This window comes from Chrysemys picta, chromosome 9, assembly GCF_011386835.1.
Source record: "Chrysemys picta bellii isolate R12L10 chromosome 9, ASM1138683v2, whole genome shotgun sequence".
NCBI lineage: Eukaryota > Metazoa > Chordata > Testudines > Emydidae > Chrysemys > Chrysemys picta.
In genome coordinates, this window is record NC_088799.1 from 6532899 (window position 1) to 6557900 (window position 25002).

The window sequence follows — 25002 nt, forward strand, 5'->3', positions numbered from 1 at the left end:
GAGATGGGGCTGGGTGTGCGGAGAAGGGTGGGGGGGAACCTCACTAACCCCTCTGCAAGCTGGGTGACTATGGCTCCCCCAGTGAAACCCCCCCAGATTTGGGTGTGTGTGGGGGTAAGGATCCCTTCCCCACACTTGGGAGGGGTGAGGGCCCCAATGAGCTCCTGGGCGACTCCTACAGGTAGAGGATAAGCATGAACCCCATTCCTGGGGGTGGGAGGGGCTGCAGGGAGCCGAGTGGCTCCTCCCCCCACCCAAGAGGATGGGGTAGGCTTCGCGCGCGAGGCTTTCTGGTCCCTGCTGCGGCCCGTAGGCGACCTCTGCCCCGGAAGGAGAGAGGGAGGCGCTCAGCTCAGCTGGGACATTTAAACGGCACGGAGCGGCGCGGCGCGGCGGGGGAGCGGCCCGGCCGGTGAGTGACGGGGCCGGCGGGACCCCAGGGCCCAGCCACCGCCCCTGTGGGGGCCCCCCCGCCGCTGCTGGCCCCGGGCCGCTGGCGTTGCGCGGGGCGCTCTGGGCTCCAGGCCCCGGCGTCTAGCTCCGAGCGGCGCCGCCTCTTCCCTGCTGCTCCGAGCTGGGGCTGGGACGGTCCCGCTCGCTGGCTCGGCCCCTGTCTGGTCTCCTCGCCCCAGCCCCATCCCCGGCCTGGCCGGCGGGGCTGAGACCATTTGGTAGCCGGGAAACGTGTCTCTCGCCACCCGGACCCCTGGCCAAGGCGGAGCTCTTCAGCCCCCTTTATTGGCTTGGAGCTGTCACGCGATGGGCCCCCCGGCTGGCACGGTGCCGTGTGCGCGTGCTGTCAGCAAACGTGGGATTCTCACAGGCTCGGATTGTTCCCCTCCTTGGCCTGCGACGGTGTTGCTCCAACATGCGCTCATGGGTGGATATCCTTTGTCATTGTTAGCATGGGTAAATGCAATGAGTTACCTGTTGCCGAGATGAAATTTGATCAAGAGACTATCTTGCTGGGTTCCCTTTAACTCACCGCTACTTAAAGTATTATTATTTTTTTCTATTGCCTTCCAACTTGGGATCTCCCAGCACTTTCCATGCAATACTGCCCCACATAAGGTGGTAGTATCTCTACTTTACTGTCAAGACATATTTCAGAGTAGCAGCCGTGTTAGTCTGTATCCGCAAAAAGAAGAACAGGAGTACTTGTGTCAAGACATAGAAGTTAAGGGATTGGTCCACAGCCACTTAGCCCAGTCATGAAATATAGAGATGAAGTTAAAGAGCTTTAATCTTTATGCCCAGTATTTTGTTGTAATTAGTGTGTTGCATGGCTGAAAATATGCAATGCACTTTTTAAACCCTTTACTGATGCTATTGTAAGAATCTTGTATTCATAACCTGGTGCAATAATGTTGGAGGCCAGTAGTGGTACACCCCCCATTATTTTAAAATAACCTATGCAACTTTAATTTTGAATTAAGTTTGGAACTTCCTTCCCTGGCTGCTGGGAGAAGTGAAGGAATCTTCCCACCTGCCTTCTGCAAAATGTTTCTTTTTTTCCCTCTCCCTCCTGGCTGCTGGAACTGGGGATGCGCTCGACCCCTCTTGCCCACCTCTAACTGCATCTCAAGCAGGGGAGTTCTGAGTCTCTGCTGCTATTCATAGGCAAGGACAGGAGAAAACTGCACCGATGAGGAATTGTAACATCTTAAGGAACTTGTAAGATTTTCTACTAATTCTTGCAGTGTAGACCAGTGCTTCTCAAAATTTTGTACTGGTGACCCCTTTCAAACAGCAAGCCTCTGAGTGTGATCCGCCCTTATAAATTAAAAACACCTTTTTTAATATTTAGCACTATTATAGATGCTGGAGGTGAAGCGGGGTTTGGGGTGGAGGCTGACAGCTCGTGACCCCCCCCATGTAATAACCTTGTGACCCCCTGAGGGATCCTGATCCCCAGTTTAAGAACCACTGGTGTAGACCTACCTTTTTGAGGGTTTTTATAATTCTGGTGGTAAAATAATCTTGCAGTCGAATAGAAAAGCCTACCTATGCCAGGGTAAATGGAAAATTTTAGGAAGAGATGCAAAACCGCACAGGGAATTTTTCCAGTTTATGCGGGAATTTATTTTCACTTTGTATTGCATTGTGAAGACTATTCACATACTTGCTCAATTTCTTAATTAAACCAAGTTGCAATGTGTACTGTTACTCTGAAAGGGCATAAGTAAGCACACTATGGAGAAACCTAGTTCCACAAACCTTAGTCTCTGTTGGGCACCCTGTGCCTAGGCAGTACTGTATGTGCTAGCAGCTTGCAGAAAGAAGAAAAAGCCAACATGCCTATCCTCATTGTAACTACTACGGGGGGGGGGGGGAAGAGGATGGGCAACTGAGAGGAAAAATTACAGTATGGAGGGGAGAGAGGGACCCCCCCATTTTTTCCCCCCAGTTGAAGCTTTGTGCCAAGAAAGTCCTGCTCTGGGGATCACATATGCAGAGCCCTATACTGTGGAAAGAGGTGTGGGAAAAAAATTCATAAAGACAGTGTTCATGACTTCATCTGTTTGTTTGTTTTTTAGACTCCAGTATTTGCCAATTTTAGCATCTGAGTGGTCCCAACTAGGCTGTCAAATTCACACCTCATCAAATGAATAGTTCAGGTGAGGTCACATGTTTGTGGCTGCTATAGTTGGATTTGGAACAGTTAAATACCATGTCAAGTTGTGAGAAATTTGGAGCGAGAGAAAAACATTTTTTTAAAGCTTTTTCTGGAACTCTGCAGAATGCAGCAAACACTGTGGAGATGTTCCGGTGTTGGGCTCCATTATATCATTTACGGCTTTGAACTTTGCCATTGGGCATTATACCAATTAATGATTTTACCATGTCTCTGCCTATAGCTTTGTTGAGTAATAGCTTGGTGAAACATACTGAACTCTATTTCACTTCTGCTGCTCAGAAGCTAGACTAGCTGAAATGAGAGTGAAAGATAATAGATCCTTATACACTTCACCCTGCTGCCCTCAAAGTGGAGGTAGTAATGCCTTCTAGAGAAATTAGTCACGGTGAAAACAACAAGTTTATCTACCTTGTACACCAAAAATTGATGAGCCTTTGCAAGATGTTCAGTTATACTAGTGAGTTCACTATATGCCTACTGTACTGAAAGTAATTTATATATGGAAAGAGAAACTGGAGTGGACAGTCTTAGAATCTGAAGCAAAGCCCTCATGTAGTGTGGCTTCAATGACCTACCTGTTGTCAGTCACAGTAGAAAATAAGAAACTATTTTTTGCTTACAGGAAACAAAGTGACAAGAGATATGTCCTTGTTGTTGAAACATCTAAACAATTCAGTAAGGATGCAGTTATTTTTGGAGAGACTGACTTGGACATGATCAAATTTTACTTCTGATACATCTAATTTGATACATCTAATACGTCCATCGGTTGCTCCCCAATTTGCCAAGATTTGTCCAAGGCAAGGAAGAGAGGATTAAAGGAATCATTCAGAATTGGAATGTAATCATTTGGCCCAAGCCTCTATTTTGGATGGATTATAGCCAGATATGGTCTGCAGACCATAGTTTGAGCACTCCTGGATTACTGATAGTAATTTTAATATAGTGTAGCTTCTGATATGGTAATACTACAGTAAAATCTGAACTATTCAACACCTTGGAATTTTTTAAAGATCAAGAAATCCTCGTTCAATAAACTTTTTCACATCTTTGCTAATGTAATCAATTCTTTGATCCTTTGTTTTGAGACAATAACCCTTTCCCCCCCCTCCCCCCCGTGTTTATTTACAACACGTTAAAGTCTGGGCATATTACTGGAACATGGATCAGCTGGGATATGTGAAAGGTGCTTCTATCCAACTTACCAAAGATGGATTAAGCAAGCCTGCTCTGCCCCAGAAGAATGCTTATGCCAGGCTTGTGCAAAAGCACCACAGCGGTCGATTCCGATCTTATTTAAATCATATTGCACAGAAGATACAGCTAGAAGAGAGCAGCCTCAACGACTCCAATTCGGATGTAGAACCCTCTCTGAAGAGAGGCATGATGAGAGATGCTCTGGCAAGAAATGGCTTGACTGCACTTAGCTATTCACCAATCAAAACATCTCAGTTGGAACAGCCTGCGCTTGTAGGATTTGAGAAACTGAATGAAGAGAAAAGCCAAGTCTTTGCTAACAGACGGCCTCATGAAAGAGATCCCAGCATTGGTCGAGAAGGAAACCTTCAAGTAGAGGAAGATTATTCTGTAAAACAGCATGGACCTGCAACTGACTTGTTAAAAGTGAGTGATGCCTTGGGTGGGAGGGTAACACAAGGCACTTCTCTGCAGAAATCTTCTGGGTCTGAAGAAAAGGACGAAGAGGAAGTGTGGAAGAACAAACATAAGAAAAGGAACAAGTGTCCTGCCAACCTGGACAGAGCAGATGAATACTTGACTGATGAGCAGTTTAGTATGGATTTGCCTGCAGCAAATGCCAGGAAAACCAGTCACTTGTCTTCTGGTCAAATTCAAGGTGAGCTGTTCACTGGTTTAAGCTGCTAACAAGCTGTGTGAATGGTGCATTGATTAATGTAAAATTTTAGGGGCATTGAAAATGACATATTTGTTAATGTCACATGAGTTACAATTAATGAGCCGGTCTTGCTCCCTGGAAGTTATTTGTAGTTTTGACATTGACAACAAAGGGAGAAGGATTGTGCCCAGCAGTAGTACAGTGGCTGCATCTCTTAAACTATTGCGTATTGAAAATAGCTCAGGAAAAAATCGGCCTCTGTATTAGGTTTAACAAAAGTCTCTTGATCACTAGCTCAATGTCAGGCATTTTTGGTTTAACCTCTTGGTGTAGATGGGTTGGATTTTTTTTTCTTTTTCTAGTGCATAGTATTTATGGTGAAACATTTGGATCGCCTGTGCTAAGGGGCAGGCTACTACAGGTGAGATAAATGTCACTACATTAAGTTTACTGTAATAAACAGAAGAGAGATCAACTTTACAGTCTGGTAAGTGGGAGTAATGCTTATCACAGCTCACCGAGTAAGAATCTAATAAATATTTAACATTTGCCAAACTACACCCCATCACTGAACCAGGGTACATAATATCTGTTTACACTGATTCCCATAGTTGAGAGGCTGGGCCCACAGATCTGGTGCCTGGGATGGTTATCTTTCATGAGTTTTGCAAAGATGATTCATATGATTGTGCAAACTGTGCTTAACAGGTCCAGTTCTCTAACAAATACTTACAATTAAGTGTACCATTGGTTGTATGAAATATTTTGGCATGAGTTACAGAAAACACTTTTGTATTGATTGCATCAGTCTATTCTAACAGGTTTCAGAGTAGCAGCCATGTTAGTCTGTATCCGCAAAAAGAACAGGAGTACTTGTGGCATCTTAGAGACTAACAAATTTATTTGAGCATAAGCTTTCGTGGGCTACAACCCACTTCATCAGATGCATAGAATGGAGCATATAGTAAGGATATATATATATATATATATACACACACACACACACAACATGAAAAGGTGGAAGTAGCCATACGAATTCTTAAGAGGCTAATTAATTAAGATGAACTATTATCAGCAGGAGAAAAAAAACTTTTGTAGTGATAATCAAGATGGCCCATTTTAGACAGTTGACATCTTAATTAATTAGCCTCTTACAGTTGGTATGGCTACTTCCACTTTTTCATGTTCTATGTATGTGTGTATATATATATATATGTCTTCTTACTATATGTTCCATTCTATGCATCTGATGAAGTGGGCTGTAGCCCATGAAAGCTTATGCTCAACTAAATTTGTTAGTCTCTAAGGTGCCACAAGTACTTCTATTCTAACAGTGCAATTTTCTATTGTATTCTACTTTTCAGTGAACTGGCAGCTTTTGAAAAAACTTGGATATTTACTTCAGGAGCGTCGTGTTGTTAGTTGTATAGAGCATTTCACCCTAGCAGAGGTAGCAGTTCTGCCATGCTGAAAAATACCTAATAATTCCTCAGTATGAGATGTTCTCAATGGGGGCGTTCCCAGACACACTGCTTTTTGGCTTCAAAACTAAGATTTATAAAAACAACTTCTTATAAAAATGTGCACCCTAGTCACAACCATTCTTGCTCTCTTGCAAAGCAAACAGGCCATCGAGGGACCTCTGTCTTTGAGTGAAATGGGAAGAGTTCCTTGAATACATTTGCCTCTGTTCCCCACATCGTAGTGTGTATACAGTTACCTGACTTCTACTTCACTCTGACCCGAGGCCCGTGCTAAAAAGACACAACCTCTTTCTAGAACAGGTCTCTCCCACTTAGCTAAGTTTAAGCATGTTCTGGTGGGAGAGCTATGTCAAATACCTTCCTGTACAAGCAAAGTTTCAACAGGCATCTGCCCCCAGTATTCCCCATCACACCCAAAGACAGACCTAGCCTCCTTGAGGCTCTGTTAGAGCAACAGGATTGTCTCTTGGGCTGAGATAAGCAAAAGGATTTGTTTTCCAGTTTGTCACTGAGTCATGGTGCAACATGCTTTGTTGAGATTTTATACAGGAATCTGCCCCATAATGTACAACAATAAATGGTTCTCATAGTTTTTACTGTTTTCCTCTTTGCAAAGGAGCACTATCATAACAAAAAAGCAACAAAAGGGAAGTTTTTAAAATAATATCTTGGGGCTTGTCTACATGGTGTATTCCATGTAGGGGGAGAGGGATAGCTCAGTGGTTTGAGCATTGGCCTGCTAAACCCAGGGTTATGAGTTCAATCCTTGAGGGGGCCATTTAGGGAACTGGGATAAAAATCTGTCTGGGGACTGGTCCTGCTTTGAGCAGGGGGTTGGACTAGATGACCTCTAGAGGTCCGTTCCAACACTGATATTCTGTGATTGCACTAGAGGGGTGTAAATTCTAATGCACACTAGCATACTGTGCACTAACTGGCCTGTGGGGATCCTGCTGGTATGCACTAGAAGTTCCCTAGTGTGTGAATGTCCTCCTGTTTCAAACAGTACTACAATAATGTGCACCAACAGGGTCCATGCGGGCCGGTTAGAGTGCCCTAGGCTAAACCTGACACCCCTCTAGTGTGGGTTAACCTATTACGTAGATAAGCCCTTAAACTTTGTTCTTTCCATGTCAATAAATTTACTTTTCAAGTTATGTAGTTTGTCACAGATTACTGCACTTGCATAATGAAATACATTGGTCTGTGAATCCTCAGCTTCCTTTTGTTAAGTATCAGAGGAGTAGTCGTGTTAGTCTGTATCGACAAAAACGAGGAGTCCGGTGGCACCTTAAAGACTAACAGATTTATTTGGGCATAAGCTTTCATGGGTAAAAAACCCACTTCTTCAGATGTATGGAGTGAAAATTACAGGTGCAGGCATAAATATACTGACACATGAAGAGAAGGGAGTTACCTCACAAGTGGAGAACCAGTGTTGACAGAGCCAATTCAATCAGGGTGGATGTTGTCCACGCCCAATAATTGATGAGGAAGTGTCAATACCAAGAGAGGGAAAATTGCTTTTGTAGTGAGCCAGCCACTTTTCCTTTTGTTGTTTTTTATGAACTAGTGTATCTGGGATTCTGAGGCTGCAGGAGAATATAATCTCACCCCAACCCCCTTTCCCTCCAACCAAACCCCGTTTTACATGGAGACTAAAGAAGTCTATAGATATTTGTGGTAAGTCTTGTTAAGTCTTTAGGTGGTTTAAAAGAAACTCCTCACCGGAGCATCAAGGGGCTTAAGTACTTGATGATTTCCCTTTAGTTTTTTATTCATGGTAGTTGCAAGAAACAGATTTATTGCAAGTATAGCCATTAACACTGTGTTGGCCAAATTTTCAACATTGGGTAATTAGTCTTTTAAATCCATGTTTAGGCACCTAAGCAGAAGAGGTATGATTTTCAAAAATGGTGAGTTCTGGCGGACTTCAGTAGGAGCTGGGCAGTTGTGCGAAACCACCGAAAATCAGTTCTTTATTTAGGAGCCTAAATGCAAGCACCCAGGTTAGAAAATTTAGGCCATAACGTTAGTAGACCTCTCACATAATATGTGACTTTCCCAACTGGAAGAGGTTATTGTTGAGCAAATAACTTCCCGATGATTGTGGTGTAATCTTGTGGAAGGCTGATGTCACAAGAAGGGTGCCTAGGTGACTCCAGGCATGGCAGTGCACCAACCAATCCAGAGTGACATGGAAATGGATTCTTGCAAAAAGTTATACACCTCTATCCCGATATAACGCTGTCCTTGGGAGCCAAAAAATCTTACCGCGTTATAGGTGAAACCGCGTTATATCGAACTTGCTTTGATCCGCCGGAGTGCGCAGCCCCCCCCCCCGGAGCGCTGCTTTACCATGTTATTTACCACGAATTCGTGTTATATCGGGGTAGAGGTGTACATCATGGGAAACCACCTTTCCAGTGCTGCAGCGGCTGTATATTTTAACACTCTTGTTTAAGCGAAATGAAGATTATGCAACATGCAGACTTTTTTGTTTACCAGAATTCACAGCTACCAGACCATGGTATCTGATTAACTTTCCCTCACTTCAAAGGTCTTCTTTTCCTAATGTTCTTGATGGTGGGCCTATCAGTTTGGGAGGCCAGATGTCTGGTTTGATCTCTGTTTAAATCTGGGCTTCTGAAACTGTGGTCCATGGAGCTACTTCTATGATGAAGCATATGGTAAAGCAGTGATGTTGCTTCACAAATATTAACTCAGTTCAGGATGCTTTAGTTTTTCCAGAGGTGCTTATACAAACTGTCGTTCTCCAACTTACGTGGCTGTTTCATATCCTCTTTTGTTGGTCGTTTCTTCAGCACAGACTCAGCCAGGATCAAATTTGCAGCTGACCATAAAATTGAAGGAGCTGTAAACATGCGGGAGGCCAGATGAAACTTCAGCATGAACTTTTAAACTAAAAAGATCAGATTTTTATTTTAAATTGGATTTTTTTTAGAATGTAAGAACATAAGAATGGCCATACTGGGTCAGACCAATGGTCCGGCTAGCCCAGTGTCCTGTCTTCTCACAGTGGCCAATGCCAGATGCTTCAAAGGGAATGAATGGAACAGGGCAGTCATCAAATGATTCATTCCCTGTCATCCACTCCCAGCTTTTCACAGTCAGAGGCTTAGGACATCCACAGCATAGGTTTGCATCCCTGACCATTTTGGCTAATAGCCATTGATGACCCTATCCTCCATGAATTTATCTAATTATTTTTCGAACCCAGTTATAGTTTTGGCCTTCACAACATGCTCTGCCAACAAGTTCTACAAGTTGACTATGCGTTGTGTGAAGAAGTACTTCCATTGGTTTGTTTTAAACCTGCCACCTATTCATTTAATTGTATAACCCCTGATTCTTGTGTTATGTAAAGGAATAAATAACACTTTCTCCACATATTCACTTTCTCCACACCATTCATGATTTTATAGTTCTCCATCATATTCCCCCCCAGTCATCTCTTTTCCAAGATGAATAGTCCTGATCTTTTAATCTCTCCTCATATGGAAGCTGTTCCATACCCTTAATCATTTTTGTTGCCCTTCTCTGTACCTTTCCCATTTCTCATATATCTGTTTTGAGATGAGGTGACCAGAGCTGCACGCAGTATTCAAGGTGTGGACATACTGTAGGTGTATATAGAGACATTCTAACATTTACTGTCTTCTTATCTATCCCTTTCATAATGGTTCCTAACATTCTGTTAGCTTGTTTGACTACTGCTGCACCTTGAGTGGATGTTTTCAGAGAACTATAAGATCTCTTCCTTGAGTGGTAACAGCTAATTGCCATCAATTTGTATGTATAGTTGTGCATTACTTTGCATTTATCAACAATGAATTTCATCCGCCATTTTGTTGCACAGTTACCTAGTTTTGTGAGATTGCTTTGTAACTCTTCACAGTCAACTTTGGACATAACTATCTTGAGTAATTTTGTATCATCTGCAAACTTTGCCACCTCATTATTTACCCATTTGTCCAGAACATTTATGAATATGTTGAGCAGCATTGCTCCCAATACAGATCCCTGGGGAACCCCCGTTGTTTACCTCTCTCCATTCTGAAAACTTTATTCCTACTCTTTTCCTCCTGTCTTTTAACCAGTTACTGATCCATAAGAGGACCCTCCCTCTTATCCCTTATCCCATGACTGCTTAGTTTGCTTAAGAATCTTTGGTGAAAGACCTTGTCGGAAGCTTTCTGAAAGTCCAAGTACACTGTATCCACTGGATCACCCTTGTCCACATGTGTGTTGATCCCCTCAAAGAATTATAATAGACTTTTGAGACATAATTTCCCTTTACTATATATCTGATAATTCTGTTCTTTATTATGGTTTCAGCCAATTTGCCTGGTACTGAAGTTAGGATTGCGAGGATTGCCTCTGGGGCCTTTAAAAAAAAATAGGCATCGCATTTGCTATCCTCCAGTCATCTGATACAGAAGCTGATTTAAATGATAGGTTACATACCACAGTTAGTAGTTCTGCAGTTTCATACTTGAGTTCCTTCAGAACTTTTGGGTGAATACCATCTGGTCCTGGTGACTTTGTACTGCTTAATGTATCAGGGCTGGTCCACATTAACCCCCCACTTCGAACTAAGATACGCAACTGTACGTTATTCGTTACAGTGAATAACATAGCTGAAGTCGAAGTATCTTAGTTCGAACTTACCGCGGGTCCAGACGTGGCAGGCAGGCTCCCCCGTCGACTCCGCGTACTCCTCTTGCAGAGCAGGAGTACCGGCTTCGACGGCGAGCACTTCCGGGATCGATTTATTGCGTCTAGACAAGACGCGATAAATCGATCCCAGAAGATAGATTGCTTACCGCCAGACCCGGAGGTAACTATAGACGTACCCTCAGTTTGTTCCAAAACCTCCTCTATCGACACCAGTCAGAAGCGTAATCTAAAAAGAATGGCTCATGGGTGGGAATCCCCCTCACATCCTCTTCAGTGAAGACCAATGCAAAGAATTCATTTAGCTTCTCCACAATGGCATTGTCTTCCTTGAGTGCTCCTTTAGCACCTCAACAGTCCAGTGACCCTACTGATTGGCAGGCTTCCTGCTTCTGGAGTACTTAAACATTTTTTGCTGTCTTTTGCTAGTTGCTCTTCATACTCTTTTTTGGTTTGCCTAATTATAGTTTTACCCTAGACTTCACAGAGATGATACTCCTTTCTATTTTAATGTAAATTATATACAGGTTTATTTTTTTAGAAGTAAACCTATTTAAAATGGTCAACCTGTGTTAAGCCATAAATTTATTATCTGTTAAAATCATTTAAATTAAATACAAAATATAATACGAAGCAGTACATGTTTGCGGCCACACTTTAAAGAAACTTCCACCTGTTTACTGGTTTGTTGCTGGCAAAGCAACTGGACCCAGAGTTTGTTGAGGTGATACCCAAGTTTTTGTCAGCAGTAGCCTCTTCTATAGGTGCAGAGAGAATATTTTCTTCATTTCAGTTTATTCAACTAGTCTAGTTCAGTGACTAGTTTGTTCAGAGTTAAGAAACGCAACTGGGCATTGAAAAAAGCAGGAAACTTGTTTTCCTCTTCTAATCTAGATATTAAAAACTAAGTGTGGGAGGATGAGATCTACCAGTTGTAAAGTCCTGAAGGACATGGTGAACAGAAACAATACTTTGGATTTATTAACTTCAGATAATATATTCTTTATGTAATCAATCAGTTTTAAACACAAAACATGTTTTGATTAAAAAAAAATTATTACATATCCAAGCACATTTGAAGTAGTTTTATTTAACAGAAAAAAATTAAATGAAGTTTTTGTGCATTTTAAAATGAATTTTAATTTCCATCCAAATAGAGCTTGACACAAATCACAAGTAAAAAATGAATCATCATCTGACGCTGCACAATGCCTTTACAGATCTACACTCTACCTCCCTCTTCCATGCTAGCCTGGAGGTTTAAAAGATGCCTCGAGTGAGAGAGAGATTGAAGGATGGTTGAAGGCTGGTATGCCCTTGGTGCTAGGAGGCTGAAACATAGTGGATTGCACGTTTTCTCTAACAGCTAATGATTTAAGATGGATTCCATTGTTGCAGGGTTGGGAACAGAATCTCACAGCATGGTTCTGTAGAGGCGATGTCATGAAGGAGAACAAACCATACTTTGGCAAGTAACCTCCTGGCGCTTGTCTTCACTGAAAAATTTGATTGCGTTTAAATGTGACTGTGAGGAGTTGAGCTAATTGGGACAATGCTGACCATGGTGTTGAATTCCTGAGTCTTGGGTAACCGTAATGGACAAGTGTGGACACGGACAAGCCACAGTCAGTGTCATGTCAGCTCACTTGACTCCTCAATCCTGTTTAAACAGAAAAAGATTTCCTAGTCCAGACAAACCCTTTGTGTGAGTTCCCCAGCAGATCTGTTGTCTATCTGTGTCCTTTGACATTTATTTTCCCAGCCTGTGAAATTTACTGGTATTGTTTAACACCTTTATTTTCAGGAGGCAGTAGATCTAGATGAAGGTGCTAGTTCAGTAGAAGCTTTTGGATGATGTCTCTACGTTTTCCAGACGGAACACAATTTTGGGGCTATTTATTGTGGAGTTAGAAGGTGCAGGATGGATAGTAGGCTTGGAACACCTCAGGCAGACAGCTTTCCTGGATGAGTAATGGAGGCAGACAGTCAAGTAATGCACATCCTGGTGAGGTGGGAAATTTCAGTTTTTTGCCTCTATTTCCATATACTATTGTAGCTTTCATATTGCTTGTGTCCCTCAATAGGGAGCGCTGCTAAAGAAAGAGCCACAAATTCATATGAACTCTGCTTTTCTGTCAGGGTGAACTTCTTTAAGATAAGTTTAAAAAGCCTACTAGTTCTTATGTGGCGGATTTCAGCACTTCAGAAATGCTGTTATCTCCCTGGTATCTACCTGGCAACAGTAAATATGAGCATGTAACCCAGTGGAGGCTGCGGAGTCTTTTCAGTAGAATGGAGAATGCCAGTTGCTGTGGAAATCTTGTAAGTGCAAATAATCATCTTCTCTAGATCCAATTTATTATTCTACAGATGACGTTAATCTCTGTAATAAGATATGGGAAAGGGGGGAAAGTGGATTTACACTATAGCCCTGTCTGAGGTACAGATGAGAAATAGGAAGCTCCTTTCTAATGGGTAAGAAATGAAACATAAATTTCTATGCTGCTTTTGATAGGAGAAGGTTGCATTCCTGAGTCTTGTGCAATCGTAATGTTTTTGGCTAACATCTGCTGTAGTATCAGTGTTAATATCTAGGAAGGACATGCTCTTTTGGGGAGATTAGATCCTGCTCTTGCAGGGGTTATTGTGGTATGTGATTGAATAACTCTCTTCTGTTTCTGTTACCAGAGTCTCATGTACTCTGTGGCACAATGGGACCAAATTCTGTGGCAGCAGCCCCTAAATTCCACAGTAATATTAATTTATTCTGTTGCCATGAAGTAGCTTTGTTGGCACTCCCGCTGCTCCCACACAAATACCCACAGCTATGGCTCATCGTTGAAAATACTCATTTATGTAAACTTGGGTCATTGTTCAGCCGTGATGATTTCTGAGTGTGTGTGTGTGTGTGTGTGTGTTTTCTCTAGGCTCCCAAGTGCCATTTTCCAAATTTTGGCTCCCATAATGTTGTCCAGGTGACCCAGATGAGAACCTCCTTCTTCCCATGAGTACTAAGGAAGAGAGGAAACTTAGAGCTGGCTTCAGCAGCTTAACTTCTCACTGCTACACTGTTCTCCAGCCTGCCTAACTCACCAGTCTACACATCTGTCTCCCTTGTACCATTTCTGCAAGCTGGACTCCTGCTCTTGTTCCCCTGATCCCCTGCTGCCTGGCTCCATACACCAGTGCAGGGAGCATGCACTGTAATCTTGTTAATTCCTTCTGGGGAGCTCTTCAGAGACAGAAACAGTTACAGGCAGGTCCGGGCAGCGGGATGGAAAACAAAATGTTGGGTGCCTAGTTGTAGAAAAATAGTGAATTATGTGGCAGAAATGCTGCGTTTCATGGCATCTTGGACAAATGCCATATTATGCAGTCAGACAACCTCTGGGTCCTTATGAGATGCACTGGGCAGTTCATGCTGCTCAGAGCTATTGTTTCAGGCTCTCTGCAGATGCAGGCAGGCAACACTACATTCAGTTCACATTTGTGAGGAGTCCTCCCCTCTCCTCCGCCTCCCCCCCATAACCCTAAGGACTAGAAACATATATATATATATTTTAATTGAAAGGGTAGATTCCGGAGCACAATTCTGCACCAAGTGGTTTAATTCAGCAGCCGTAGAATACATGGGGCCTGGCCTGTTACAGGCCTAACGTGAAATCCTGTCTCATCTCTCAAGCCATTCTAACCTTCCTGTGTGTTCCGTCTCCGACTTTTAACGATCCTCTCCTCTTCAGGGCCTCCTGTCTCTGTCTGCTACTCCCTCTGCCTACTTCCCTCAAACTGCTGAGAACCTGAGAAACCAAAGAGCGAACTTCCAGTGTTTTATTTTTAAATAGTATCCTTCATGAAGTTTTGCACAAGCTTTTTCACAGTGCATCTGCCTTAAGCTAAAGAGAAGAAGGAAACTTGAGAAGATGAGTCAGAGGGAAAGAGGGGGAGTATAGGGTAGCAGAAGCAACAGTAACCCACATCTTTAGTCAGGAGTCCAAGCCTGAAGGAGTGGAGTCAGCAGGCGGAGTAGGTGGTTAGGAGGTCAGAGGCAGGGTGGAGCAAGTTCACAGAGAGTCCTACTCCACTCAGCTGGAGCATGGTAACTATTTTGATAAACTTTTAGCCTATTGCTACTAACTGAGTTTCGTCACCAAACCTTAGTTCAGTATCTGGAATGGGATCTTTGGCGCTCTCAGATGCTCAGTCACTCGATAACACCAGCCAGTTTAGGATTTGAATTGCCATTTTTACTGTTCATGAATTACTCAAGCCTAAATCTTGCACAAGTCGTGGATGTGCAACAGTGCTCCTTATAAGTGAGTGGGATGTCGTGGGCATATGTTAGGCTTTGGGGATGTCACTTAAAATGGTGACCTACAACATGAACTTTATTTTCTAAATCACATCCTATATGTAGAGAAAAATATAGCTCGGCACCTGAGTTTTCAGAGTGCCACTCTGAGCAAAGGGAGATCGTTTTTACTGGTACTTCTGCACTCAACTCTAGGGATAGATGGGACAATAAATTTCAACACATGTCCTAGTCTAGGTCTGACTTGCAGAAATGGATCATTTATAGACAACGTATACTCCCCAGAATGTGATGTACTGAACTGAGCATGGATCTGGGAGCAAGGATCTAGCTCTGCTACTGACTTCCTGTGTGGCCATGGGCAAGTCACTTACCTCCTTTTTGCTAGTTCCACCTATAAGATGGTGATTCTTCCTATCTCCCTGGCATGTTGAAAAAATGAGGAAAGGCCCTGTCCATGTTACAGCTAGTGAGTTTGTAACCAGTGATAGTGGCATGGTCTGCTCTAAGTGTGGCTTGTGGTCATACACCACATGGTTAAAACTCATTTAGGAACCAAGGCAGCAACAGAGTTTCGCCCTGCAAGAGATCTAAGTAAGTAAATGGCTGCTTTCCTGAAGCCAACTGGTTCAGAACCCTTTTTAGCAATGTGAACGGGACTCCCCAGCCATATTTGTGCATCTTGTTTGCCCGGTTTTCCTGGACAAACCAGAGCACTGTCCCACATGCATGCATAAGCATTGGAAGCATGTTCTTCCGGCACTTTCCTATTGCGGCAGAGTGGGATAGTGCTCCAGATTTTTCCCAGAATGCACTGCTACCCAGTTGCCTAACTGCGCTTGTAGGTAGTATTGTACAAACATGGTGATGAGGGCAGGGAAGCTGCTATGTAGACACAAGCTGAACTGCATCTCTTGTAACCAATGATGGTGACCGTGCCGCTGATGAGTTACGATATTATGATTAAAAGTTGTATGGACAGAGCCTTAGAGTTTAAGTATTATCTCCTCATCTTATTCACGTGAACTTTCCATTGGTTTAGACAATGTTCACATTTGTGCTGTGGCTGTGTCCTAGTAGCCCATCTCAGTCGGTCAATAAGTGGAAATTGGCTGTCAGGGGAACTAGTTTGGGCAGATAAATTTTAGTCCCCACTCAGTTCAGGGCTTCTGCATAATGCTTAAGTATGGGCTGATTCAATGCATGTAGCTGAAGGTCTGCATTGTTCTTCTTCTTCAAATGGCTGTTAATTAAATTTAAGCTTAAATTTAATTGTCTTCCAGCAGGGTTTCCTCTTTTCTCTCTAAAACTCCACAATATTGTCATGCAACATGCCTTTTCATAGGTTTCAGAGGGGTGTTAGTCTGTATCCGTAAAAACAACGAGGAGCCTTTGAGGCACCTTAGAGACTAACAAATTTATTTGGGCATAAGCTTTTGTGGGATATGACCCACTTCATCAGATCCACGGAGTGGAAAATACAGTAAGGTATAAATATGCAGCATGTGAAAAGATGGGAGTTGCCTTACCAAGTGGGGGGTCAGTGCTAAAAAGGCCAATTCAATTAGGGTGGATGTGACCCATTCCCAACAGTTGACAAGAAGGTGTGAATATCAACAGAGGGAAAATTATTTTTTGTCGTGTCCCAATCACTCCTAGTCTTTATTCAGGCCTAATTTGATGGTGTCAAATTTGCAAATTAATTCCAGATCTTCATTTCTCATTAAAGTCTGTTTTTGAAGTTTTTTGTTGTTGAAGAATGGCGACTTTTAAGTCTGTTATTGAGTGTCCAGGGAGATTGAAGTGTTCTCCTACTGGTTTTTGAATGTTACAATTCTTGATGTCTGATTTTGTGTCCATTTATTCTTTTACGTAGAGACTGTCCGGTTTGCTGATGTACATGACAGAGCCTTTCTGTGTTTCCCCTCCAATTGCATTCCCTTCCATTAAAGTTTCTCCTACTTTTAAATTACATTAGGATAATTTCAAAACCTGTGAATAACTTTACATGTACACTTTTTTCATACTTGCAAGCTTTTTGGAAGGTTCACAATTTAACAGTTCAAATTTCTCCTTAACCCTATAATATAATCCTAAATGGATTATAGGAAGAAGTTACCTGGGTCACAAGTCTCTTTGTGCAGCAAGGAATGTATTGTAGAAAATTCCAGTTTGGGAGTTCCTCCCTACATTTAATTTGTGAAGAGGCTTTGTGCTAGTGGTAAATAAATTGAGATCTCTCTCAATCAGGCTCTCACCTAGAAGATCATGACTTGGATGGCTACAATTTCACCTACTAGATTCTGCCTCCAGAAAGTCTGTCTTTACCATAATCATATTTTACTAAATTTATGCACTTCTCAAGTCTCTCCCTTCCAGTGATATACATGGAATGAACTCCTGTGTTCATATGAAATCCTCTTCTCCCACTGCTACCTTGTGTTCTGCATTATTGAGCTGTTGTATTTAATCCACTTGCTTCAGGGTATGGTAAAGTTTGTTGGTATATTTCTCTATCAAGACCATTACCAAGAGTTCTGTACTCTTAAATCAGTGCTGAAAGCAATGCTAAAGCACAGTGGTCTTTAAGGCAAGTTAGAATGGAGCTGAATTTATTGGGAATGTGGTAGGTGACTTGAAAAATGCCTCTGTCACTGTGTGACTGACTAAAGGGAATTCTTTTTGACATGGCTCACGATCATTATTTTTTTCTCCTGGTACAGAACTTTTACTCTCTCAACAGCTTAACCAACAGCTGCCTGTGTTTTTTTTCCCTTTTCTTTAAAAAACAAACCCCCCCCCCCAAAAAAAGTACTTGGCTGTTACCCTTAGCAAGATATTTAATCTCTTAAATCCTTAAAATATTTTGCAAAACATAAATAGCTAAAGTCACTTTTGACCTGTCTAGAATCAATGTTTGTACTGACATAACTCCCATTTGAGATCACTTTATTGGTGTTTGCTGTTCTTGCCCATTGTACAGCTTGATGGAGTGACACGATGCCAGATGCTATCGTAGTAACTAAAGTGCTGTGAGACTGAGAGTTGGTGACTTTATTATGTAATATGTCTGATATTGGAAGCCACTGGTAAAACAGAGATTTAAAAATTGTGCAACAAACTTTATATACCTCACCTTTTTACAAGTGGTAAAATATTAAAGAGCTTAGAGTCTCCCGGGAGCATGAGAAAATATCAAGGTGGCTTTTAAATTGTCATTAAGGCCTTGGCTACACTCGCGGATTTACAGCGCTGCTGCGAAGCGTGAGTGTAGTCGCGCCACCAGTGCTGTGAGAGGTCTCTCGCAGCACTGCACGTACTCCACCTCTCCGAGGGGAATAGCTTGCAGCGCTGCGAGCGAGCGTGTAGCGCTGCAGGTGCTGATTACACTGGCGCTTTACAGCGCTGCGCTCGGGGGGGTGTTTTTTCACACCCCTGAGCGCAGCAAGTGCAGCGCTGTGAATTGCCAGTGTGGCCAAGGCCTTTGTTTAAGCGAATGGAATTGGAAAGGACTTGGATACTACTGCGTCATGTGCGATATAAAAAAAGCTGTAGGCATATGTTATATGTGACCAGCATAATCTGTGTGGTGCATGTGGCTGATCCTTAAACATTAGCATAGCCTGGGAGAATTGGTGGGAAAAACCACAGGAGTCAGGCATAGTTTTCACTTGAAATGGAATCCGAGAAATGGGGGTTGTTGCTGATTGTCTCTTGGATAGATGAATGTTCCAAAGAACAGCTCAGGTAGGTGGTATAATTGAGTATTAGGAAATATTGCTTTATGCTAAATGAGGGCAAAGCAGCAGGGAATAATATGTCCTCAGCATAACACTCGGATATAGCTACTGGCAGAAAACAGCAGAGCACAGAAAAGGCACTCGTGATGGCTGAACGTTTAAGCCTAGTCTGTTCTTGTTACCAGCATAGCTAGGCTTGCAAAATTTTCTTAGTATAGACAGAACTTATACTGGTCAAAGAGTGCGTTAGCCATTGTAGTTTATACTGGTTCAGTGAGGGAGATAAATTGTACCAGCACAAGCACTTTTATATAGCTATAACTGTGTCTACATAAGGGCTTATGCTAGAACAGAAAAGCTGAAAAAAAATATTAAAACTATCAACCCCTGACATTGCTATACCAGAAAAAATGTCTAGTGTAGCTTGGCCTTAGTGTTGTGATTATAGAAAAGTGCAACTAGGCTCCAGTTGGCAGAATGGTGCTCAGTTGTGGTGGGTGTGCAGGGTTTTTTTTTTTTTTTTTTTTTTGGAAAGGGTGATCATAGGCTCCACAATAAACAATAGAATATTTGAGGTCCACCTGAAGGCTTCATTGTCTTCTTGCCAGGAGCCAGAGGACCAGCCCTCACTTGCATAGAGCAGAGCAGATTGTCTCTGCTCACCCTTTCTGTAGTGAGATGGTGTCTCTGGAGGGCGGGCCCCAGCGTGCAGGGCTCCGTTTTGATCTGGACCTTAATCTGTCTTTTGGTAGGACCTTGATCTCCTCAGGTCATACCTCACTACTACAGCTGAGAATGAATATAGGCTGGTTAGACCTCTTTCTCGCCATACCTAGCGCCAACTTAATCATAACTTAAATGGGAGGTTAAGGGATACTCAGGTTTATGGTGCCAGATTGGGTTTGATTTGTCTTTGGTTGGCTGAGTCCTGATTAATGGTTCTGAATATTGGATTCTCTTTTGCATGGTAGCTGATGTGCCCTCTAGCTTATGGACATATTATCACAATGTTCTGTTGAGCACGTAGTTGGGTTGACTTCAAGAATTAAAGGTCAGGGAGTCTTTTGGAAGGATTAGAGGCAGAGAGGTTTAAACCATCCAAATCTTTTGGAAATAAAGTGAAATAGTGTAGAAATATGGACAGATATTTAGTAACCATATGTTGAAAGAGTCTCATTAGCTGATAAATAGTTCTACATTTTATCACTTCTTTGGTGCTGCTTCCATTTCATTTCATGCTTATATTAAGTGGGAAAGTGGAGGCGTTTTGAAAGCATCCCTGTGTAGAGCTAGATTATGATCTAATACTGGGAACAATGAAAACCCTCCTGCTAAGAGTGGAGGAAATAGACCGGTCTGGTCTATACTACAGATCTATAGCAGCATAACTATGTCGCTCAGGGGTGTGAAAAATCCACATCCCTGAGCAACATAGTCATATTGACCTAATCCCCTGTGTAGACAGTGCTATGTCGGCAGGAGAGTTTCTCCCACTGACATAGCTACCACCTGTTGGGGAGGTGGATGAAGTACACTGATAGGAGAGTGCTCTACCATCGGCTTGGAGCGTTTTTCTTAAAGCACTACAGCGGCACAACTGCATCAGTACATCTGTGCTGATGCAGCATTTTAAGTGTAGACTTGCCAGGAGATACTAACCAGACTTGCACAGAAGTAGCTACATCAGTTTTACTTAACACCGTTTGTTAGTTTGGTGCAAGCCTGTGTGTGGACGGAATAAGTATCTTATTTTGGTTTTGTGTAATTGGTAAATCAAAATAAGAAGCTTTTATTTTGAAGTAAGGTTTGTACCAAAAGAACAAAAGATTAATATTTTCATTGGTTGTAAGGCCAGAAAGAACCATTATGATAATCTAGTCTGGCCTTCTGCATAATATTATCCATAGAATTTCATCAATGATTTCTGCATCAAGCTTATAACTTCTGGTTGAGCTAGAGCATATATTTTTGTAAGAGATGTCCAGTCTTGATTTAAAAGACTTCAAGTGGTGGACAATCCATCACTTCCTCTCAGTAAGTTGTTCCAATGATTAATGACTCTTTTTTTTTTAATAGTTAAAGTGCCTTATTTCTAGTATGAATTTGTCTATCTTCAGCTTCCAGCCACTGGATTTTGTTATTCCCTTGTCTGTTTAGTCTAGAGAACCCTTTTTACCATCAGAAATCTTTTCCCTAGGAATGTTCTTATAGACTGAGATCAAGTCACTTCTTGACCATCTCTTCGTTAAGAAAAGTAGATTGAATTTCCTTAGTCTCAGGTTATTTCTATGCAAGTTTGTGTGTAGACCAGCCCGAAGAGATAAACATGCTCATTTTACATTACATTTACAGAGTACTCTTTATCCTAAAGGACTTCATGTACTTTACAAATCATACAAATGCAGCCCAAAGAAAAACTAAGACTTCTATGAGTCTGCTTATATTCGGATACAATTGAAGTGTAATTTGATAGCTTCCAATCATGTGGATTAAAACAGACGTCTCTTGTTTTAAAACTAAGTTTTATGGCCTATAGTGTCACCTTTACAAAATACTTACAGGAAATGGTTATGTAAAATACCTTGTTTGCCAGCTATGCTGAATGATATGTCACGCCTTTTGCGTGGCCCATTTTGTCATAGGATTCTATATTCTTATCTGAGTCCAAGTGAATACTGAGGACCACAGGAGAGCAAACCGCTATATTTAAGCCTTTTAAGTTTCTGTAGCCTGTGAGTGCCTATCTGCCAACCTTCTGCTCTGTAAGGAAGGCTGGCTCTCAGGAGTTTGTTGCTGTGAATTGCTGTTTTTAGCTATAATGGCAAAGGATGTTGAACTGCACTAACCCATTGGTGACTGTGGCAGGTGGTCATGCACACCTGGATGTCTAATTTTGATTCCTTCCTCATTTTCCAAAATCCTTATTGCTTTTTCCATACCCTTAGTTTCTCTCCCCTCCCCGCTCTTCCTTGGTTAAGTGTGAAGATTTTTCTTCCCTTTTATTCAAGGTTCCTTAATCCACAGCTATATCTTGACTTCCCAATAGCGCCCTCATTCATTCATTCATTCATTCTCCAGTTCCATGCTCGCTCCTGGCACCTTCCTTATATTCATCTAGTCCCTTCTTCCTGTAAATCCCTTCCCTGTTGTAGCATTTGGTCTTTTCTTGCCACTTTTATGCTCTGTATTTCCTCCGTTGTCCATAATTCCTCTACTTTCTAAAATATATCACTCTGATTAGTCACTTCATAAACACCTGTAAAAAATAAAGCTGCCCTTGACACTGATAGGAAAAGCCAAACAGCAAAGTGCTTCAGAAAGTTGCCCCTTCGTTGCCCTCACATTATCCAGGACCGATTTCTATCTAGGTTTCTGGCTGTATCCCAGAAATTGCTGTCTGTGTAATCAACCACCTTCTTCTCTCTGATTTCTCTATCTTGGTTTGTCTTGCAGCACTGACCTTTCCATCCTCTGGGAACTACTCCCGTGCCTATGCAGTTATCTCTGGCTCCCTGAGTCATGGTTCCACTCACCGTTTGCACCCAGATATCTCCTTTATGGAGTCTCTCATGATTCAGTTCTTGATTTATGCCATTTGTTTACTCCCTCTCTGCCTTTAACCTCAACTAACGCTTCGTTGTTGGTATTCAACACTTCTTCTGGGCAAGAAGCATATCCTCAAGCACAGGTGCTCCTCAGCTTGGTGTCTATCTCAACCTTGAATTCTTCTCCTCCTTTTCTCCACAGCTATTATAGATTTGCAAACCTGCTTATTTTATCACCCCATAATGTGACCCATATACAATATTAGCTCTGTTGCTCCTCTGTTGAAATCTTCATCCATGGCTTCATTCTTTCCCCATTACAATTGCAGCTCCTTTTCCTGTTGTGTCCACAAACCAGGGCCGGCTCTGGCTTTTTTGTCGCCCCAGGCAAAAAAGCCTCCCGCAGCCCCCCGCCCCCCCGGCGGGGAGCACGGCAGGGGAGGGCGGCGAGCCCGGCCGGGGCACCCGCTCTCCCCGACCGGCCGGAGCGCCGGGAGGAGGGCGGAGATCCCGGCCGGGGCTCCGCTCTCCCCGACCGGCCGAAGTGCTGGGAGGAGGGCAGAGCGCCCGCTCTCCCCGACTGGCCGGAGCGCCGAGAGGAGGGTGGAGAGCCCGGCCGGGGCCCTGCTCTCCCCGACCGGCTGAAGCGCCGGGAGGAGGGCGGAGATCCCGGCCGGGGCTCCGCTCTCCCCGACCGGCCGAAGTGCTGGGAGGAGGGCAGAGCGCCCGCTCTCCCCGACTGGCCGGAGCGCCGAGAGGAGGGTGGAGAGCCCGGCCGGGGCCCTGCTCTCCCCGACCGGCTGAAGCGCCGGGAGGAGGGCGGAGCGCCCGCTCTCCCCGACTGGCCGGAGCGCCGAGAGGAGGGTGGAGAGCCCGGCCGGGGCCCCGCTCTCCCCGACCGGCCGGAGCGCCAGGAGGAGGGCGGAGAGCCCGGCTGGGGCCCCGCTCTCCCCGGCCGGCCAGAGCGCCGGGGGAGGGCGGGGAGCCCAGCCGTGGCCCGGCTCTCCCCGGGTGAGCGCAGCCCCACTCCAGGTGCCGCCCCAAGCACATGCTTGGAGGGCTGATGCCTGGAGCTGGCCCTGCCCCAAACCATGCTCTCCAGACTTAAGTGTGTGCAGACTGCAGCCTCTTGCTTTGCCATACAAAGAAACAAAACCGTAGAATCATAGAAGTGTTGGACTGGAAGGGTCCTTGAGAGGTCATCTAGTCCAGTCCCCTGCACTCAAGGCAGGACTAAGTATTATCTAGAGCATCCCTGACAGGTGTTTGGAGATTTTTAAGAGCAGGTTAGACAATGAGGGAGATTCCACAACCTCCCTAGACAATTTGTTTCAGTGCTTAACTACCCTGACAGGAAGTTTTTTTTCCTAATGTCCAACCTAAACCGCCCTTACTGCAATTTAAGCCCATTGCTTCTTTTCCTGTCCTCAGAGATTAAGGAGAGCAATTATTCACCCTCCTCCTTGTAACAGTCTTTTATGTACTTGAAAACTGTTATCATATTCCCACTCTGTCTTCACTTCTCCAGATTTAACAAACCTAATTTTTGCAATCTTTCTTCAGAGGTCATGTTTTCTAGACTTTTAATCATTTTGGTTACTCCACAAATTCCCTGTTCACTTTGGGATCTAATTCATGATTATTGCCCTTGTACTTAAACTCTCCATGGACATGCCTGAGCCAGCCTCAGAGGTGGTCTGTCTTTCTCTCTCCTCAACAAGCAGGAGCCTTGCTCCTCACCATTTCGTCACTTTTGATGTAGGAGCTTCTTCCAATCAGCAGCAGGTGCAGAGGAACAGCCTCTCTGTATCTCACCATCTCATTAAAATCACCACTGAACTAATCTTTTTTTCTGTCTTGCCTATACCCCTCATCTCTCTTCCCTCTGCTATTATTTAACTCCTTAAAGCATTTTGGGGTTTTGTTTATTAGACGTACCATACACAATATAACTGTACTGTACCTTGGATAGACTGTTAACAAAATAAGTTGGCCACCATACATTTCAAACTTGCAGGTACAGGTTTGGATCCTGGGCCTGTAGCCAGTACAGTCTGGAAGGCAAAGCTGTGATGACATATTCAATATCCAGGTGGAGTGCAAAGGGGGCAGCTGCATTGCCTCACATTCCAATCTGCTGATCCATGACACAGTATTGGCATAGGCTTTGGAAGCTGCTGCTTGCTCTCTGGGCTGTAGGGATGGTCTGAGGTGACGGCAGGAGAGGAAAGGGTGAGTCTTTTTGTTGAATGTTGCCTCATGATTATGGCCTGTTCTGAGCAAACTGGACAGGTGGGGCCTGGCAGTACTTGGCATTGTCAGTGTATGTAATTGTACAGACACCTCAGTCAGTTCTTCAGCACACTTCCTTTGGTAGCTACAGAACTTAATTCATAGATTCATAGATTCTAGGACTGGAAGGGACCTCAAGAGGTCATCGAGTCCAGTCCCCTGCCCGCATGGCAGGACCAAATACTGTCTAGACTATCCTGGATAGACATTTATCTAACCTACTCTTAAATATCTCCAGAGATGGAGATTCCACAACCTCCCTAGGCAATTTATTCCAGTGTTTAACCACCCTGACAGTTAGGAACTTTTTCCTAATGTCCAACCTAGACCTCCCTTGCTGCAGTTTAAGCCCATTGCTTCTTGTTCTATCCTTAGAGGCTAAGGTGAACAAGTTTTCTCCCTCCTCCTTCTGACACCCTTTTAGATACCTGAAAACTGCTA

At 43.4% G+C, this 25002-nt stretch overlaps 1 protein-coding gene across 12 annotated transcripts in view; it reads left to right on the plus strand.

Annotated features, from left to right (window-relative positions):
• Positions 1 to 252: 252 nt before the first annotated feature.
• The window catches only part of DIS3L2 (DIS3 like 3'-5' exoribonuclease 2), a 270679-nt gene continuing 245929 nt past the window's right edge, over positions 253 to 25002 (plus strand). For 4 of the 12 annotated variants that reach the window (XM_024110278.3, XM_065557596.1, XM_024110280.3 and 1 more), the window contains exons 1-2: positions 276 to 412; positions 3261 to 4493. In XM_024110278.3, coding sequence (XP_023966046.2) covers positions 3800 to 4493 — 694 coding nt within the window. In that variant the 5' untranslated portion in view covers positions 276 to 412; positions 3261 to 3799. Of the gene's footprint in view, positions 413 to 1589; positions 1675 to 2537; positions 2619 to 3260; positions 4494 to 25002 lie in introns of all 12 variants that reach the window. The other 8 variants (XM_065557594.1, XM_065557598.1, XM_065557602.1 and 5 more) reach the window with 6 other exon arrangements.